The 21,818-nt window shown below is 38.2% G+C and overlaps 1 protein-coding gene across 2 annotated transcripts in view; it reads left to right on the top strand.

Annotated features, from left to right (window-relative positions):
- Positions 1–229: 229 nt before the first annotated feature.
- The window catches only part of LOC141437106 (otoferlin-like), a 50,251-nt gene continuing 28,662 nt past the window's right edge, over positions 230–21,818 (top strand). The window contains exons 1-7 of one of the 2 annotated variants that reach the window (XM_074100331.1): positions 230–252; positions 13,207–13,379; positions 14,823–15,035; positions 15,736–15,903; positions 16,906–17,058; positions 17,545–17,724; positions 18,533–18,649. In XM_074100331.1, coding sequence (XP_073956432.1) covers positions 240–252; positions 13,207–13,379; positions 14,823–15,035; positions 15,736–15,903; positions 16,906–17,058; positions 17,545–17,724; positions 18,533–18,649 — 1,017 coding nt within the window. In that variant the 5' untranslated portion in view covers positions 230–239. Of the gene's footprint in view, positions 253–13,206; positions 13,380–14,403; positions 14,431–14,822; positions 15,036–15,735; positions 15,904–16,905; positions 17,059–17,544; positions 17,725–18,532; positions 18,650–21,818 lie in introns of those variants that run through there. The other variant, XM_074100336.1, reaches the window with a different exon arrangement.

The raw sequence follows: 21,818 nt of genomic DNA on the forward strand, positions 1-21,818 counted from the left end.
ATTTTTGAAATAATTAAGGCATTTTCTAAGTACCTATAGATAGGTATGCATTAAAGTAACTTAAAATTATAATAAAAATATAGTTGAGGTGTCTGAGGTTTTTACTTAATAATTAAATAAAAACTTTCTAAAGTAAACGAAGACTCACGAGATTACTCGATTATATTTGTGCACATTGGTGTTGATCCAAAATTGTCATTAAAACTTCTTTTTTATTATTCACAGATTTCGTGTCTCTAATGTCTGCAATAAGTAAGTAAACATTATTAATTAAACCAAGTCATCTACATAGGTACACGGATCGATTTGTGCGACAAGTCTCACAAAAGCATTTTATCTTAGTAGCGAATTTTCGCATCGCGTTCTTTCATAATCGCAAATTTAACTATTTGTCTTTTTTCATGTAGCCATTTTTCATGAATGGTTTTACTTATAATGTTCGCGTTTATTTTTATCGCTTATTTTACCAGTAGATTATTTTACCATTCGCATATATTTTCAGTAGCATAAGGCAAACCACACCCATGTCGACGGAGCCCCACTGAAGCGGGGCTCCTATTTCTGGGCGGTCTGCCCTTCGGGCATCTGAAGATACCTAACGAACCTAAGCTACCTCATCCCAGCCTATATACGTCCCACTGCAGGGCACAGCCCTCCCCTCAGAATGAGAGGGCTTGGGCAGTAGTTCCCACGCGGGCCCAGTGCGGATTGGGAATTTATAATAAATTTATTTATTTATTTATATTTACCATTGAATTGCTTCGCAGGTTTGCGCAGGTTTCCTCACGATGTTTTCCTTCACCGAAAAGCTCGTGGTAAATTTCAAATGTAATTCCGCGCATGAATTTCGAAAAACTCAGAGGTGCGAGGCGGGGTTCTGCTTGAGAGGCCATAGGTCAAACCACTCGGCCATCACGGCTTCCCCTAATAATGTGGACACTAAGGGGTAACGATTACTTAGAAATTCCAAGTTAGAATAATGATTTCGAGTAAATTATCTAAGGAACCGCACTATACTATACTGATAATAGTTGCGAGCGAATAATAAAATAATCTACTGGTAAAATAAGCAACAAAATAAGCGCGTACATTATAAAACGCTTCATGAAAAATCGCTACATGAAAAAAGACTAAATAGTACATTGTGTTTTAAGGGCGGTAAATAAGGAATTACGAACGAGAGTCTATTAGAAGCCCGAAGTCGAAGACTGAGGGCTTTAATGAGTCGATGTTCGTAATTCTAGTACCGCCCGTGCGACATACAATGTTTTTCATCACATTTGCGAGTAAAATTTTATATTTCTAAAAGAAAAAATATAATTCTTCCAAATATTGGCGATACCTTAGGCTGTGCTCTTGGCAGCGCCGCCCTCCCCCTCCCTCAGCATGTGCCTGAGCCGCGTGTGCATGTGGTCCTGCTGCTACACCATGCGCAGCACCATCAGTACGGGCACGGACTCATTTACCGACCTTGGGCTTCATGGCAAGACAATGTGTACGCGCAATGACTCATTTACCGACCACGGGTTTCATGACAAGCACATTAAGGTCGAGGGTTTTATTTGGGGGGTTGCAACTAAGGTAGCCTGCATGTTACGACACTGTTTACGAGCAAGTGTGATGAAAAATAAATTTTAGATCGTGAAAAACCGCGATGTAAAAATTCGCTAGTCAATTAAAACACGTTTGTGAAAATTATCCAACAAATCCACTTATCATAACCCGATTTAAAGTGTAAAATTAGTCTGGAATATTCGTAACGTTTTCGTGGATGTTTTTTTTATCGATTTTTTATATAGGTATTGAACTTTTAAAAAGACAAGACGTCATAAGTAAGACAACACTAAATTTCATATTTTAGATAAAGTGTAAACTTCATTCGCTCGTATCTTCCTCTTTAACAACAGATATGAGAGTAGGTTTGTACATCATTCTTTTTTTTCTCATGATTTAAATCCTCCATCTCCATTTTACCAACCACCATTTCATTTTTATTAACTTGGTATTCCATTGGCTCGCACAAAGCGATCGGCTTTATCTTTCCCTAATACGAACTGCTAATTTTATTTTTACATAAAACTGACAGTGATTGACCTTCTCACCTGATGTTAAGTGCAAATCTGAAGTGAGAGGTGGTGTGAGAACTTAGCAGCGCCATGGAATGGAATTTGCTCACATCCCAGATGGGAGATGGATATGGTATGGGATGTAGGTAGCTGGACCTCTGGAATAACAGATAGGCTACTTTTTATTCCGATATTCCCACGGGATAGGGATAAAATCTTGAAATAATAACCGCTGGGCTTAGAGTCATGTAATTTGGTATGTAGATAGTTGGACATCTGGAATAATACATAAGCTACTTTTTATTCTGATATCCCCACGGGATAGGGATAAAATCTCGAAATAACAACCGCTGGGTTTAGAGTCGTGAAATTTGGCATGGTTGTTTTAATTTAACGTCAATGAAAACCACGATGTAATTTTAGAGAATTCCCACGAGAATTCAATAAAATCCCGGAATTTTAATTCAACTGCTGCATGTAACGATTTCTGCGTGCAAAGCCGCGGGTAAACGCTAGTGTAATATAATTCCTAAGACGGGAAACTTGGAGCAGCGTACTTTCAAAAACAAATTGAGTTAAAGCACCAACGTCATTATAATCACGTCAGAGATCCGATAGCAGAAGTAATAAAAGTTAGTTGAAGCAGAAATAGCAATTTGTCGGACTCCGGTCTGCATTCCGCGGATCATCTTTTTAATTCAGCCGGCTTAGAGGCGGACTGGTTAGGGCTGGTTAGAACTGGTTTGCGGCGGTTGCACTGGGCTAAGTAAGAGCCATGAAATTTGGTATGTAGGTAGCTGGACATCCTACTAATATTATAAATGTGAAAGTTTGTGAGTGAGTATGTTTTTTACTTCTTCACGCTGAAACAGCTGGACGGATTTGGATGAAATTTAGCGAAAAGTTAGTTTATAACCTGGATTAAAACATAGGATACTTTTTATCCCGATATTCCCACGAAATAGGGATAAAATCCGCTATAATAGCTAAATATAATCCCTAATAATAATAGGATAAAAAACTACTGCTGGGTTAGAGTCATGAAATTTGATATTTAGGTAGTTGGACGTCTGGAATAACACATAGGCAACTTTTTGACCCGATATTCCCACGGGATACCTAGGGATAAAATCTTGAAATGACAACCACTGGGCTTAGAGCCATGAAATTTAGTATGAAGGTAGCTGGACGTATAGAATAATACATGACTTTTTACCCGATATTCCCACGGGATACCTAGGGATAAAATCTCAAAATAACAACAGCTGGGCTTAGAGGCATGAAATTTGGTACGTAGGTAGCCGGACGTCTGGAATAACACATACGCTACTTTTTATCCCGATATTCCCACGGGATAGTTTTGTAACTAAGGGACCCCATACATCCCTGTATTATTATTATTATTATTTTGTATTTTTTTCTTTAATTCCTATACTGTAGTTTTTTAGTATTTTATCTGTAATTATTTTATTTTTGGCAATGATGGTCTTTTCGAAAGCGCTGGTAGTTTAAAAAATGACGTGTAAAAGTGCCCATTGCGGCCTATTTACTGAATAAATAATTTAATTTTAATTTGGATAGGGAAAATTTTTGAAATTTCAGCACTGGGTTTAGAGTCTTGAATTTTGTACAATTATTCACAACACAACCTCAATGAAGACCACGTTATACATTTTGGAAATTGCAACTACCAGACCGAATAGTTTACGCGTGCGAAGCCGCGGGTAAAAGCTAGTTATATTATTTTATTAATAGACAATAAACTAAATTAAATAACCTCTTAACTAGAAAAGTTAGGAATTACTTAAATAAAGGCTATTTCCATCTCGGCACCTTTCTTTTTCACCGTAAACTGTATCTTCTTCCCTAACGGTGAATTGCAAATAAAGTAATCCATAATTACCACACTTTGTTTTGTTTCTACTAGTGTCCGACCGAAATTTCGGTTTCGGTTTCGGCCAATTTCGGCCAAATAAGTGATTTCGGCCGAAGTTTCGGTTTCGGCCAGAATCCGGCTGAAAACTTCGGCCGGGCCGAAATTACTTCGCGGCACGTCGCGGCTCCCGCATCGGGAGCGCTCGGCTTAATTCGGGCGCGCTCGGCCGGGTAGGTATAGGTAATGCATCGGCGGCCGTCCCAGCCGGGACCAGCGACAGTCTGCATGCAGTTTGTGACGTTTGTTTGTGAACCACGTGGCGCGCGACATAATATGATGTGTTGTTTATTTATTAAATCATTATTTACTTTTTAGAATCTGTTTTTGCATTTTATGCTGTGATTATTGCACATGAGTTTGATATTAGGATTGTGAATTTAGTTTCGACATGATAAGAATAGGTTGTTTGTTTTGAATAATATAACACCTATGCCGCGAATTAGTGCATTAGTGATTTTTGTTAAAGTAGCATGAATGCTGTGATTTCTCTTGCAATGTTGACTTTGTCGCACGAGGTATTATTCTAAAACTTTGTTTACATCTCTGATTACAGTGATAATACTATAATTTATGTAAAAAGTTGATTTATGTTTGACTTTGTCCAAGTATTATATTAATTAGGTAACTTTGTTTAAAATTTAAAAGATTTGATTTTATTTGGTTTAAAATTTCATAATTTACCTCTAATTATATCTATTTTCATTAAAAATAAACGTTTTTTATTTTGTTTAACAAAAAAAGTAACTGTTCTGTTATAAGAAATTCTTGCAATAACCTTTTCCTTACGACAGTAATTTTGAATATTTTGATGTAAGTCTTCAAAAATTTCGGTTTCGGTTTCGGCCGAAATCAGAAAAAAAACCGAATATTCGGTTTCGGTTTCGGCTAAAAATTGTGTTTCGGTCGGACACTAGTTTTTACTTCCGTTCTGTATCGTTCGCGTAATTGTAAACATATGAGCGAAGAAAGTTAATAGATGAAAGGCCGCCGCCGGCCCGCGCGCACTTGCCGATATATTTCTATCCTATTCGCACACCGACCCGCGACCAGGAGCGAGTTGCGCATTCAAGGTCACGCGCTTTTAATTTTTATGTAATAATTTAATTAGCGAATCATTTTATTCCTTTCAGCAAAATTTAAAGAAAATTTAAGCTTTGTCGGTTCACATGAAGAAATTTATAGGTAAATAAGATATTCGATGTACAATTTTATCCTCGGTACAAAAACAATAAAAGAAACGAACATATTTGTTAATTAATTAGTTCTACTTAAGTCACCTTGGTGAAAACTTACAGATAGGTACATTCTAAACTACTTTTTTTTGTATTCCCAACTTTTCACTATTTGTATGATTTTGTAAGTAGTTTTTTTTACAAATACGCTAAAATTTATTTTATGACTGGAAACTCTTACAAAAAACTGGAGAAAGTTTATTTAGAGGATAGTGATCTCTTAATAATTGAAAGTGTACACTAATCCCTACTGTAGGGTTTTTTGTGTTCGAGCAAACCCGTAAAGTTTATTTCCTACCCTATTTCATAATTCTTCTGGAGGGTATAAGCCAACATTTTTATAAGGGTGTCTAAACCATCAAAATATTGTTTACAAAAAGAAATCGAGACTGTAAGAATTAATCCACAATTATTTTTTTACTGACTAGTCTACAAGACTTAACGAGAAGACGTTCGTTAGCCGAAACAGGTCGGTGACCGCATTAGGTGAATTTGTCATATTGACTTGATTTAACAAATAGGTACTATTAATCTGGAACACAATGACAGCTGATTACTTTCACAGCCTTGTAAGTGCTGTTAATAATAAGTACGTAATTGCCACGGAAATACAGTTGCCGCCACTTGCTGGTGTAATTTTGCAAATCTAGCGGCTGATGGCTGACGGCAAAAGCCGTTGTAGGCTTAGTCGAGTTCATAAACTTGTAAGCAAAAATTTTATCAAAACATAACAACAAGACAACAACACAGTTGACAATAGAGTAGTGTTCAGATATTTTTGATCAAATTTTTGCTCACAAGTTATGAACTCGACTGTATTTAGGTACATCGGTTTCCAAAACAAAAGTTTCAGTTTGTTTAATTGCACATTTCTTACAATAATTTTATAAAAAAATTATACCCTGTTAGGGCGTAGCAATTTAAAAGTTAAGTATCTACTCGTACATTAAGTAAACCCCGCACATTATTGGTGGAAAAGCTGCTTCATAGCGGGCATGTCATCGACGAACCCACTCATCTAGGATTACTTTAATGTATTTTTCATCACACTTGCTCGTAAACAGCGTCGAAACATGCAGGCTACCTTGGTTGCAACCCCCCAAATAAAACCCTCGACCTTAATGTGCTTGTCATGAAACCCTTGGTCGGTAAATGAGTCATTGCGCGTACTAACTTTCATGTCATGAAGCCCAAGGTCGGTAAATGAGTTTGTTACTGCATGGTGTGCTGCTGCTCCGTGCGCGCGCTGCACACGCACGCCATGCACATGCTGCACATGGCGCTGCCAAGAGCGCAATCAGCGGTATCGGCAATTTATGAAAAAATATTAGTTTTTCTATTACAAATATACAATTTCACTCGCAAATGTGATGAAAAACATTGTATGTCGCACGCGCCGTACTAGAATTACGAACATCGACTCATTAAAGCCCTCAGTCTTGGACTTCGGGCTTCTAATAGACTCTCGTTCGTAATTTCTTATTTACCGCCCTTAAGACACAATGTACTATTGTATTGTAGAGGGCAAAATTTGTTGCCGCTGAGTTTGGTACATGTTACTTTTAAGGGCGAAGTTAACACATTCACACATATTTCATTCAAGCGATAAATTTGTAACTACAACAAAGACGTGATTTCGAAAATCTGTTATGCCTCGCGACCATTTTTGTCGTGCGTTTGAGAGTGCCTTTCTTATTTAGGTATATATCTTCTTTGATTTGGAAATTCATAGATTTTTCAGCTCATGATTTTTCCGTAGTTTACTTAAATGAAGTGTTTCTATAGCGGCAATTACACTGCGTCGTTTACCTAATGCGGTCGCCGAATTTGTTTCAAACTACTTCGGCGAACGACTGTCGCCTTTACATTAGTCTGTCCGTCTACTGCGGCGGCCATATTAAGGCGGTGGCAGCTGTCGCTCGCCGAATGCGGCCGACTGTGTTCCTTACACCTTTGCGGTCGCCGCATGCAGCATGCTCAAAGGACTCAAAGGACTAGGGCTCGTGTGACTAATGAGTTCTAGTCTTGAAAATCGAATCAAGTCTCGAAAAGAAGACTAAAAGACTTGAGTTTTTTCATCATCATCATCATCATCGGCCTATCTTAGTCCACTGCTGGACATAGGCCTCTCCAGTTGTACGCCACTGAGCACGATCCTCGGCCAGTCTCATCCAGTTCTTACCAGCTAACCTGCGAAGATCATCGCTCCACCTAGTCTGAGGGCGTCCTACGCCACGCTTGCCGATTCGCGGTCTCCACTCAAGAACTCGTTTGCCCCAGCGGTTATCAGTTCTTCGACTGATATGGCCGGCCCACTGCCACTTCAGTTTGCTTATCCGGTGAGCCATGTCAATGACTTTAGTTCTGTGTCGGATCTCCTCGTTTCGAATTCGATCCTTCAGAGAAACTCCGAGCATAGCCCTTTCCATAGCTCGCTGAGCGACTTTAAATTTGTGGACCAGCCCAACCGTGAGTGTCCACGTCTCGGCACTATATGTCACGTGAGTTTTTTACAACACTAATTATGTGTCATTGAGGTTGTGAATCGGATCGGTGGTTGTGATCGGTGCTGCTGTTAATAATAAACACCCCAGCGCTGGTGTATCTCTTACATTTTGGAATAATTGGTGAATTTCCTCGAAGCATTCTCGACAAATACAATAAAGCGGGAAGTCGAAATATCGAAGTTCAATAATGGTTGTTTGAACTACGACATTTGAATATTGAAATAATTAGCAAAACCGAATTGGGCAAGATATAGGTCACTTACAGTTTGTTCTGGCTCTATTCCTCAGTGCCAGGGACACATTTAAGACGCAATCACAGCACATTCACAGTTTTTTATGAATAATTTAAAAGAGCGCGCGCCGGCCGGCCTACATTTTTAGCTGTCAATTTTGCGAGACTCCTGGTGGCGCCGCCGCGCGGGAGAAAGCGGGAAGTTCATTCAGCCAGTATGTTTTTGAAATGCGCAGGTTTTAATGCACATATTACTAATTATATCTGCCCAATGTAACGTGCAATGGTAAATGAAGAACAAAATTTAATCTTTTGAAATTTAACTCTTTTCCAGGCCTCCCTAACTAAGCGCGCGCGCGCTTATTATGACGCGTGCCGTGGTTCTTATTAAAATGTCATTAATGTCTAATTTTGACAAAATCACTCATCTTCGTGGAGACGAAAACTATTTTCAACAACTTCAATTGATTTTGTACCATATTGTAGGTAAACGTAGCAAAGTCGAATATTTTTGTACATTTTTATGTGGTCGCTATATGGACTATACCTGGAAAAGGGTTAATACTAGTGACCCTGTAAGCTGTAGAACTCGTGAGTCTGTCTTTGCATAGGTATGTAGCTTACATTTATGTCCACCGTGCTCATAGAAACCCCTATTTTATTGCTACTTCGGAAAAAAATCTTGAACTGACAAAAAACCTAATATCGATGCCGTCACAAAATTTCACGAGATTCGATTAAGAAATCGACCGCTTACTTTCTCAACCTCGTACCTGGCTACATTAAATTGCTTTAGGAATTATATTTATGTCAAGTATATGATAGAGTGTCGATTTGTTGGATGTATTACCTATAACTAACTAATTATAGTTAGTATAAACGCAAAGATATTTTTATTTTAACGCTCTCTTGTAAGAAAAGAATACGGTATTTGACCATTTTGTATATCGACGGGGAAGAAGTAAATCCTCCTATCTTACATTTTTGGGCAAATTGACTTTTTAATGTAGTTAGATGTAAAATTTTATTTTACGTATCCTGTAAAGATCTCCTATCTACATGTTCAAGTTTTAGGCGATTTTTTGTCAAATAGAAATAGCTCTTAAAATACAGCTTTTATATTTTGTAAACATTTTTATGAAAAAACCTCCTTTCTGCTGGAAGAAATTACTCCTATCTGTTTCGCGCGTGTTTTTGCTGAAAATATCTCCTATCTGCATAACGAAACGTGTTTACTCGACCGCTGCGCTCGCGCGACTGACTGGTGTGTTGAGTTGACAACCGCGTAACGTCTTGACGGCTGATCGCGCGATGTCTAGGAGGTTCTAGTCCGTCTATACAGATGGTGTTAGCTTCGCTCAGTTTGCACAACCGCGCCGCTGCTTACTAATATCACAGTAACAAGTGCAAGTTTTAACGTGCATCTCGTGAAATATATTGTGAAAAATAGAAAATAATGTTTAGTTTGTGTTGGATTGTTAATGATTAAGGTAAGTTTTACAATATAGATTACAAGGTAGTAAGTTTACAAGGTAGTTTTTTTTGTTTTAAAAATACCTCCTATCTCCGTATATAACGTAAAAAAGAGATGTTGGCATTGTTAATACTTTGAAGTTAGAAGATCTTACTAACGGCGAACCTGGACGACAGGCATTCATTTTACGTGTGAAATAGATACCTATGATGGTTTATCTTATACCTAATTACAATGTTCAGGCACTGCGTAATATTGGACGAGAAGATATTACAAAGTTTCCCGAACGCTGCCCATCCGAGTTGGATTCTTCGGGCGACCTCTTTGTCGAAGTTGGACCTACCCAATTGGTCAACTTGTACAAGGTGAACATAGTGGTCAACAACTTCGAGTGTATCGTTCCCAGCGATAACCGGCACGGGTGTGACATGGACATTTGACATGATTTTTAGTCTTGACCATATTCATCTTAAGACCCACCTGAGGTCACTGAGCATAGTATTTAGCTCCTCCAGCGACTTTGCCATTATGACTATATCATCGGCAAAACGAAGATGGGTGATGTACTCGCCGTTTATATTGATGCCGAATTGCCGAACCTGTTCCAGTCCAAGAGCTTGAAAACGTCCTCCAACGCATTTGTGAACAGCTTCGGAGAAATAACGTCTCCCTGTCTCACAACTCGCTGTAGTTGGATTGGTTGTGTACTCTCGTTCTGCAACCGGATCGACATAGTGGCGCTGCTGTACAAACTCTTTAACACCTCGATATATCTATAGTCAATATGGCATCGCTGAAGGGACTGCAATACAGCCCAGGTCTCGATTGAATCGAAGGCTTTTTCATAGTCCACAAACGCTAAACATAGTGGCCGATTATTCTCCTCGGTCTTCTGTATAATCTGGCGGAGCGTGTGAATGTGGTCTATGGTGCCTTTACAGAATCCAGCTTATTCGGGAGGATGGAAATCATCAAACCTTCGCTCGAGACGATTCGTAATGACCCTCGAAAATAACTTGTATACATGACTCAGGAGTGAGATGGTTCTATAATTCTTCAATAAGGTATTGTCGCCTTTTTTGAAGAAGAGCACCACCACACTCCTGTGCCATGCATCTGGCGTGGTACCCTCGAGTATGACGGAATTAAATAACCTCTGGAGGACTACAAGTACCGGTTTACCACCCGCTCTCAGAAGTTCTGTCGTGATTCCGTCATACCCCGGAGCCTTGTTGTTTTTAAGTTGTTTGAGAGCCACTCTAATCTCGTACAGGCTGATATCTGGGATGTCTTCAGTGTAATGACGGATTAGTTTAGCTCTGGTATCTTGAGCTGCACCTACAACGGGCTTCTGTGTCGAGGCATATAACTGTTCGTAAAACCTTTCGAGCTCTCTCAACAACTCCGGTTTCGATGAGATGATACTGCCATCGTCGATCTTCAACTTAGTCATTTGGCTTTTCCCAATAGACGAATTCATTGCGAACACTAGAGCCCTGGTTTCGCTCAATTGATTCCTTAATACGTGCAGTATTAAAGGCACGCATATTTGTTATTTGTTAATTTACCTACTAATAACTATAACTCTGGGTTTACTTAATTTTTGCTAGGAAAACCATCGGAAGCAGTAAAGAGAAGATTTTTTAATGATGATGACACAGGACCCAAGTATCCTAAACTTTAGTCTATCGACTATTAACAGAATAATAAAATCGTAATTTTGTTTAAAGTTTATACCTTCAATAAAGATATTATTACGGTGTTGGCGACTTATTGATATATTTTTTATTTACAAAACGATATTTAATTATTATGTTGTATGCTCTGTAAATTTTCAGCTAAGATATTCACTTTCTAATTCTTCCCCTATTCCATTGAAATATCTTCTAACTTGAACTCAATTTGGGATTCGTAATAAGCAATACCTCCTATCTTACAAAATCATGCTTAATTTATGTTATAAAGTACTTATTGATATTATTCTAAATAAAGATAAGGTTTTTGATGCTGTAGAACATTGTTTACACAGAGAAATTATACTAATATTAGGAATTTGAAGGAATCTTTACTAGTGGAAAAATCGTCTAACTTCAAAATACTCGACACAACACAAGGAACAATACCTTCTAACTTGCACTTACTTTAAATCCTGTAGCACTACTAAATAATAATTAGTTTAAAAAAACAACTACTTAGATAACAAACAAACCCTCAGAACATCAGATCAAGGTAAAATTATAAACAAAAAAGATATTCAGTTTTTTCCTTCTCCTGTAAAGTTAGGCCTGTGTGAGATAGGAGAATTTACTTCTTCCCCGTCGATATGTTAAATTTTATAAATTAAAACTACACAATGCCTGTTATCGAATAGAAAAACAATTTTTAAGCTACCTTTACAATTAACAAAGTTATAAAGGTTTGAAATTCAAGATTAGACAGAGAAAGACATACTGGTATGTGACGTCACACGCCAGTACCGCCATACTTGCTGCATAGAGAAAAGCGTTTGAGAAAGAGACAGGTATATAGATTTTTCAAAAAATCACTATTAATCCAATTTTCAACCGATTTAAATTTTCTCTTCGCTAAACACTATCTGTATATCTATATTTTCATAATAATATTAAGATATGGCAAAATCAGGAGTTGTCAAATACCGTATTGGTTGTTTACGCAGAATTAGCCATTGTTGAATGTAACTCTCTCCTAATCTCCTCCACGGCACCACAGAATAACTGTTGCTAGTAGTACTATTAGTTATTCTGTGACTCCGTCCTATTCTCCGTCTTCATGAGCAAGTACCTCCACCACCAGTCAACAGACCATCTCATCTGGGGTCTGCTTACAATCATCTTGTGGTCCGCGGTCTCCACACCAGCACTCTGTAGGCCCAGCGGTTATCCACTCTACGTGCCATATGCCCTGCCTAGTTCCAATGAGATTAAGAGAGAGTTACATCCAGCAGTGGATAGAAAAAGCCTGAAAAGAAAAAGGAGAAGAGCCATTGTGGGTTGCGCGGCGTTGCACTTTCATCGACGATAAGGTGTTCATGTAGATATAGTACTATCAGCCAAATAAGTGGTCTATCAATTTTTAAACAAGTTCCTATCAAATGAATACGTCGCTAAAGTCGAACTTTCAAGTTGACAGACACGTCCATTGGCATTATTGTTTTATGACATGCAAGCGATTATCAACTCTGAGGTGGTAGACCATATATTTGGCTGATGGTACCTACTTATACGCGGCTTTGCTAGTGGAATTATTAGGACTGTAGGATTGGCAGTTGAACTGAAATTCCGGGATTTTTAGCACGAATCAACATGGTTAAGCGACAAAAAAAAATGCACTGGTGGCCGAGCGGTTCGCACCTCTCAGTTTTTAGAAATTCGTGCGCCAAATTACATTTGTACCACGAGCTTTACGGTGAAGGAAATATCGTGAGGAAACCTGCACAAACCTGCGAAGCAATTCAATGGTGTGTGTGAAGTTCCCAATCCGCACTGGGCCCGCGTGGGAACTACGGCCCAATCCCTCATTCCGAGAGGCCTGTGCCCAGCAGTGGGACGTACGAGTATATAGGCTGGGATGATAATGATGATGATGATGATGATGATGATGATGATGATGATGATGATGATGATGATGATGATGATGATGATGATGATGATGATGACGCGACATTGGCCATTGTTTGGTTACGCGAAATTGCAGTAGATATCCATTGACGCTATGTGGTAAAATAGATGTTAATTTCAGAAGACGGCAAGCTCCATTACACGGGAACGATGGATGTTCTCAAATCCCGACCAGTTTATGGCTACTTGGAGTTTCCGAACGAGTTCCCCGTTCTCCAGCTGGCTGTGCGTCTGCCAGACTTCAGGTTCAGGATGTTCAGGAACAACATGATACACGAGATTGTCAGCGATTTGGTTAGTTAGATTTGAGATCACCAGAGAGCGGAATTTTCATGGCATTTTTTGACCTGTCATAGTGACTTCTCACTTATCAACTCTACATAAATGATATCGATATTTAGACTTTAAATTAGATTGTCGTAAACTCATCATGTTATGTAGAGCGTTCTAACTGAACTTAAATTATTAAATTATAAGTTGTTATCCATTCATTGTTCATTGCACATTGTCTATTTCAAATTTTCAACTGCTCGAAAGTTAAGATTGGTTTTTTGGAATCTTTTTGTATTTTTTATTTCAATTCCAAATTTTTACTTTTACGGTCATCCCGTAAAACCTAAATTGAAAATACAAACTGAAATATAGATGCACAGAAAAACCAGAAAAAATAAGACCATCACTGGGAATCGAACCCAGGTCCTCGGTATTCCGTACCGCGTGCTATACCGCTACACCACTGATCATGAGGGTTTGTATTTTCAATGCTCGAAAGTTCATTAGAAGAGATCGCTCTTTAAATTAAGACCGCCTATTTTTTACCTCGGATCTACTTTTAATCTTCTTCAGAACCTTTGTTGTGTGTCGATATACATGTTTATGTATATCGGAAGTCGATAATTGAGAAGTCACTATAACAGGTCAAAAAATGCTATGAAAATTCCGCTCTCTGGAGATCACCTACCGATTTGATACCAACAATCAATTATCACTGCCAAACAATATTACACCACCAATTAATTTGACACCACCTATTATTTTAACTATGGCCCAAGCCCTCTTGTTCTGAGAGGAGGCCTGTGCCCAGCAGTGGGACGTATATAGGCTGATGATGATGATGATGATGATGCTTATTTTAGCACTATCAATCAATTTACCGTCACCAATTAATTTGATGCTACCAATCAATTATACACTATTTTTGTTATCTTTTAATTGAATGTTAAAATTAATTTCGTTTTCCAATTTAAAATTGTCTAAAAACAAATAATAAGTCCTTTGATCTTCACAGTCAAATAAAGGCTGACCAGGAATATAAAAAACCTGACGCGAGGGCAGCACTTCTACGGTTTATATTGCAACATTCTTTATACTTACTATACGATACCTACCAGTTATATTGACAACGGTGTCGGTGATGTTATTCAAAAGAATATTTTCTAGTCCCTTCTATGAAAAATATTTATATACATTATGAATTTATTTTCTTCCAAGGCTATGGAAAATCTTCAGGATTTCAACGCACAAAAATACAATATAACACTTTAAAATACCACGCGCAAACAACGTTAAACTTTGACAGGATGTCATTTGAATTTAGTGTTACCAGTGCAAGAAATTAATTCTATTGGTTTTTAGCAATATGGCGAGGTTTTTTATAATTTCTGGCCAGCCTTTACTAAACTCTGCCTATGAGTCATTTTCTCCAAAATTTGAAGCAGAATGTGAGTATCATTACAGGAAATGGATCTGTCAAACGCGGAGAGTCGTCTCCTCAGCCACGACTACTCGTACCCAAACGACCTCATAGAGCAGCTGAATCGCTCAATCGATGATGCTGCAGGCAAGATCCTGAAGTTTCTAGACATCATGCAGTACTCCAGCGTCAGTGAAGGTCGGCAGTACAGCACTGAACTGGATCTCAAGCAGATGCAACTGCAGAAGGAGGAGATTGTAAGTTATTAGATTGTGTGGGGTTCATGTTCATGTCGAGTCTTTAAATTTTTTCGTTTATTATACTTATTTTTATTTTATTTTAGGTAAGTATAAACATTAAATACGTTTTGTAAGTGGTAACTATAAAGATTAGGAAGCCATGGTGGCCTAGTGGTTAGACCTATCGCCTCTCAAGCAGAGGTTCGTGGGTTCAACCCGGCCCGCACCTCTGAGTTTTTCGAAACTCATGTGCGAATTACATTTGAAATTTACCACGAGCAATTGCACACACCTGTGAAGACCTGTTGAAGTGTAATTCAATGGTACACATGTCTAAAGTTCCCAATCCGCACTGGGCCCGCGTGGGAACTACGGCTCAAGCCCTCTCATTCTGAGAGGAGGCCTGTGTCCAGCAGTGGGACGTAAATAGGTTGGGTGATGATGATGATGATGAACTATTAAGATCAATCGAAATAAATTAAGATAACAAAACGTAATAAAAAATGAATCGTAGTATGTGATTGTACAATGCCGAATCTCAAAAAAAAAACATCAAATTTTAGAATCCCGGGATTAGGTGGTTTTAACAACTCCATATGACTACCTACTTCTTCCGCAAAAATAGGTAAAAAATAGACCCTGCTTATTCCGATCACTAGGTATTAGGGATACAACGAATTTCTTGTATTCCATGAACAATCATACCGTTTCTCATCAGGAAAGAATCTACCAACGAATATCGAAGAAAACCAAGAACTCGTCGCTTAGCCTGTTCCCACCCAGCAAATCTTTTTGTGAGAACGAGGGTGGCACCAAAAAGGCAGTCAAGCTGCTGCTGGCCGAAGGCAGAACTGTAGTCCAGGACTTGCAGACCCTAATTTTTAAGGTAGTAGGGTGATTAGCTCAATATTTCGCAGACAGTGGAACAGCCTCCTGAAGGCAGTGGCCGATGCACTGTCCGGTCCTTTCATGAGACACTGGCTATCTTTGCACGCACCTATGCCTCCATTCCAACGGCTCCTTTAATTTTATTATTATTATTTTCGGACATTAATTTATTTATATTGTGTTTAATTTTTATTTTCATTTAAAACTGTTTGACATTTAACTGTAATTTTTACTAACAATAGATTGATAATTTATTTGTATACTTTTTACTAACATTAATGGATGTAATTATCTGCGAATTAATTAAATTATAAATTATATCCCTAAATCGACGAAAAGATTTCGCGAAGCTGCAATATTTTAGAAATTCGATGCACTGTACGAACCTCTATACCTAGTGCCATCCACGAAGACGCGTAATTTTGACAAAATTAGACATTAATGACATTGCAATAAGAACCACGGCACGCGTCATCGTGAATGACTCTACCTATATTTACTTTACGTAGTCTACTATTACCTTGATTACATAATTTTAAGCTCTTTAATTGAATGAGAATTTCTCAAGCGATATTTCGCTAGATGTCGTTAGTATCGAGAGGTCTTTTGACGTCACAGTCTTGCTTGCGATTGACTCATTTAGTTACTTTAGTATTTTTTAATGATAATATCCATTGCAGGTCAATTTTGCCAGTGTCTAGTAGGTTTTGCCGTAGTACGGTAAAAATTCTAGAATACGAAATATGAGATGATGGTGGATGAACTGCAGCGCAAATCGGCTCATTTAGTTATTTGGCCAAAATGTCAAAGTTGTTTAACTGACTTCAAAATACTAGAACCAACTAGCCTGACATGGACGGACACCCTCTTTGATTGGTGTCATTTTTGCCCTTTTACGACCGCGGCACGAGAGCCAGAAGAACGCGTATTTACATTGCGTTGCATTACTAGCTTGGCAAATCCTCATTTGAATTTGGTCATTTACTTCCTCTCCCGACAGACTTGCGAGGGTTGGCCCGACGTGGTGGTGTGGCTTCTGACCAGCGGTTCCCGAGTGGCTTACGCCAAGATCCATGCCGCTGATATCATACATTCCGTCATACCAGAACAGAGGGGCCGCGACTGCGGAGAGATCAAGACTGTTTATTTGAAGGTAGAATACATTTTATTTCTCTTTGTATCCTTATTTCGCTCTCTCTCGCTCTTACGGAAAAAAAAGAAAAGCGGCGGGAAAGGCGGCGGTTAGTAGATGATCAGCCCTTAGTAATTTCAACTTGAAAATATTACTCCTGTTCATGAGAAAAACAGTCTTGACAGACAGACAATTGTACAAGAGTTCCGTACCCGATGGGTCCAAATGGAGCCCTATTATTGTCACTTACGTATACATCCGTCGGTCTGTCTGTCACACAGGTTTTACAGACAAACCATTGCAGCTACAGCCTTCAAATTAAGCAAATGGGGGCGCAAAAAGTTTTGACCAGACCTTCAAAATGGGTATCATTGTTTAGAGCTCATTAAGTGGATAAATACAGTATTTTTTTGTTTAAAAGATACTGGAAAACAAAGCCAACAGAGTCACCTTTATTTTGCATAGTTTTGTAGTACAGAAGAATTTTTGGCTTTGGATGGTTTCCAGCCCCTGAAATGCCCAAAGCACATCAATTCGGAGTCCAGCTGCTGCTGCATTGCCGCTAAGATTGAGCTGATGGCCTGGATGGGTCCGTATCGCCAGCGCGGTGCCTTCGACTCCTGCCTGCCTGCTGGCCATAAGCTAAAGAATAAGGATTACGCTATGGTGATCAAATGCTCGCCGTTGGTACGTGACCTAGCTTCTTTGGAGATTCTGGCTTTTCGCCGAAAATGTTTTCTCCGAATGATTCATTCCCCAACTGTTTCATTGGTCGAACGATTTTTTTTCTGAAACTGTAATCTATTCAGGATATAAATTTTAGGACTATCCTGTGGAACCCTGTAGGTTAAGTTAGTTTTATAACAACCCTGAAGTACCTAATTACAGTTTAAAAAAACATTCGTCCATATAATTATACAGCTGGGATATAAATCATTTTGGGGAAAATATTTTCGGCGAAAAATTAGACAACCCTCTTTTGTCAGTATACACGGAGTTTTAAAGGAGTCCGAAATAAATAATTTTACTTGGGTAAGTTTACAATTGAAGGAGTTACAAACCAGTTTTCCCGTTAGAAACTGTTATTTATAAATTGCAATGAAAAATAAAAAAAAAAAACTTTATTGGGGCCGGAAATCAGATCCAGTTTTTCGTAATTTCGTAATACGATTCCTATTAACAAACTTTTTGGCCAAATCAAAGAACTACTTTTCTTGAAAGAAAAATATATAGGTTAGGTAAATTACGAGTAATCACGCGTATCGTAAAGAATTTAACTTGACCTGTTGAATGCTCCCTTAAAGTTGACGGGATACAAAAACAACACGTTGTAATTTGTGCCCCAGGCCCTAAGTGACGATCCTAGTACTAATATCCCCCCCCCTGGTATTGCAGATGTTTATGGGTGGCGGTGATCTCTTACCATCAGGAGACCCACTTGCTCGTTTGCCATCCAGTCGAATAAAAAAAATATATAACAAGATTTTTTTTACAGGTAGTGGAGTGTCGAGTTAACATATACCGTGCCAAACTTAACGGTTCGAACGACGCCCCGAATGTTGCATCCCCTTTTGTGAGGGTCAATTTTATGAATACGATCAAGGAAACTCAGGTACAAATAGCTTTACAAATAATTGTATGTACGTTCTAGGATCGTCCCCAATACGTACAGTCGAGTTCATAAACTTGTGAGCAAAATTTTGATCAAAAATATCTGAACACGCTTCGCTTCGGAGTTGTTCAAATCCCGTTCAGAAATCCAAATAAACACTATCGTTTTTTTTTTTTTTTTATTTTGTTTACCGAAGGTACTGCTAGTAATATATTTTATCCTAACTACAGTTAGTACAGTCGAGTTCATAAACTTATGAGCAAAATTTTTATCAAAAATATCTTAACACGACTTTATTGCTAACGGCGTAGAAGCGTGCTCAGATATTTTTGATCAAATTTTTGATCACAAGTTTATGAACTCGACTGTACAACCAAAATATTTATGTCGCTCGGGACTCGTAAGGCGGCTGCTCACGTTAGCTCATGGTAAAAGTCCCGTTAGATGGCGTTAAAAATCAGACTGTCGAATTTTCGTGATGTTTTTTTGTAATTTTTATAATATCCGTAGAATACTAATAGTTGAGTTTATTATTTGCGAAAATTATTTAGAAAAGCCGATTTTTTGAGAATACAGTTGAACGGAAATAGTGTGCCAATTCTGAGATTTGAAGGCTCATATTTAGGTGTCAGTTACAGCCTTATACGGACACTAGGAGCTCATGCACACATGCAAATAGACAGCGCCAACTAGTGGACAATTATTGCAACACTTTTCTAGGCTTTCGGAAGGCTTTCGGCGTAAGCTACTACATACCATTCATTTTTTTTGAGTCAATAATTTTTGCATCAAGTATAGTATATTTTTGCCCTTAAAAATTTCAATTTTCTAGATAATATGAGTATTTCATATGCGACGATATAGAATTGGGGATGTCTAAAAAAAATTACCCATGGTTTTTATATTTTTTTTGTGTAGAAAAGTCAATTATAAGAAACTAATTTCAATATTTTTTCATTTAGTTTACTACTTTATTCAAAATTAATTATTGAAAATATTTTGGTTGATGACGTCACAATTCGATAAAGTGCTACCACATAGCTGATTGGTTCATGACTTTGTTATGTGGCACCCTCTTTATTTTTTATTTCTTTATCTGTGGTCAGGTTTAGTGTCAACTGTCAACCAACTTTCACTATTGTTATTGTCAATCCGTTCCATCCTCGTAACATAATATTATTCTACATCTCGTTTAACGCCGTGAACTGCTTTTCCCTGTATTCCGATTACCCTAATATACTCGTCGACCTGTGCTAGTACCTTGGACTGAACCTGCTTATTCATTGAACTTTGCTTGCCTCTGGATACTAGTCGTAATAGTAAAAAAGTTTTTGTGCACGTAAACAAGAACTTGAAAACGCTATGGTGTTATAATAGTACATTGTGTCTTAAGGGCGGTAAATAAGGAATTACGAAAGAGAGTCTATTAGAAGCCCGAAGTCGAAGACTGAGGGCTTTAATGAGTCGATGTTCGTAATTCTAGTACCGCCCGTGCGACATACAATGTTTTTCATCACATTTGCAAGTAAAATTTTATATTTGTAAAAGAAAAAATATAATTCTTCCAAATATTGGCGATACCTTAGGCTCTGCTCTTGGCAGCGTCGCCCTCTACCTCCCCCTCCCTCGGCATGCGCCGCAACGTGCGTGTGCATGTGGTCCATGTAGTCCTGCAGCAGCGCGCGCAGCGCCATCAGTACGGGCACTGACTCATTTACCGACCTTGGGCTTCATGGCAAGAAAATGTGTACGCGCAATGACTCATTTACCGACCACGGGTTTCATGACAAGCACATTAAGGTCGAGGGTTTTATTTGAGGGGTTGCAACTAAGGTAGCCTGCATGTTACGACACTGTTTACGAGCAAGTGTGATGAAAATTAGATATCGATGTCGATTCAAAACGCCAGTGTTATTGCTGTGAAGATCATCTAAACGTAAGTAATTTATTTTATACTTACTAACCTACGAATACGAGTATAACTATTGTCGTATTTGCAGAAGATGCACTATCATGCATGAAACTTGAGTCATGTCTGATTTATGTTGGAGTGCAGTAAAAAGGGCTGAGAATTCCAGATATTACATACTTCGGTCAATCAACTTTTTTACCGACACTAATCTGTCCGCGACATTTTTCAAACAATTGCAGATTTTTGTAAGTAAACATGTTTTTTTCTGTAACTTAATAGATGGTGTACACGAATACAGGCCATCCTATGTAAGTTCAACCTATTAAACCGTGAAGTATCTTATTGGAAGTACGATTTTTTGGTAACGCCAGAGAAAATTTTGGTAACGCAGTAGACGCTCAAAGTGTCGGAAAAATAGTTGATTGGCCCACTTAATGATTTTGTATATGAGTAGGAGTCACAAAATACCAACTTTATAATTAATTGTTTTAGATCTGGTTCAGTTAGCGTTTTTTTTATAAATCTAATAAATAACGCCGTGTTTTATGTACCCATGTAATTTAGTTTTCATTGAATTAAGCTTCTGTACCATGAACCTAATTTAGTTTTTTTTTATAGCTGGAAGAAGATTAAGAAAATTGATATTCTGCCACCAAACTCAGTCATCATGGCAGACAGAGGCTTCAAATAAATTGAAACTGAGCTGATAACAAAAGGTGTCAAGTTGCTCCGCCCTCCCAGTGTGTACTCTGGTATCAAGCCTAGTAAAGCAGAAGTAATAAAGACACAGTAATAGCAAGTCTCAGAGTACATGTTGAGAGGTTTATCAGAAGAATTAGAGAGTTTAGACTTTTAAAACTCCATTCTGTCATAAACCATACTTGTACAACTATATCTGTCATTAACTGTAACCTGAATTCCACACACAATAAATGATTATTATGATTATTATTATTATGAACCATAAACATGAACCATATTGTTGTTATAGCATGCGGTGTGATTAATTTGCAAAGTGAGATAATAAAAAGTGAATAAACAGCCAAAATAGTTTTATTTTACTTTCAATCTTAAAACTACTCACATTATATTTTTATCAGTATCACCTTGTCTAATTAACTTTTTTTTCAGGCATAGCATTTTGACGACCAGATGGCCTAGTGGTTAGAGAACCTGATTACGAAGCTTGGGGTCCCGGGTTCGATTCCCGTGTCGGGGCAGATATTTGTATGAAAAATACGAATATTTGCTCTCGGG

Source organism: Choristoneura fumiferana, chromosome Z (genome assembly GCF_025370935.1).
Source record: "Choristoneura fumiferana chromosome Z, NRCan_CFum_1, whole genome shotgun sequence".
Lineage (NCBI taxonomy): Eukaryota > Metazoa > Arthropoda > Insecta > Lepidoptera > Tortricidae > Choristoneura > Choristoneura fumiferana.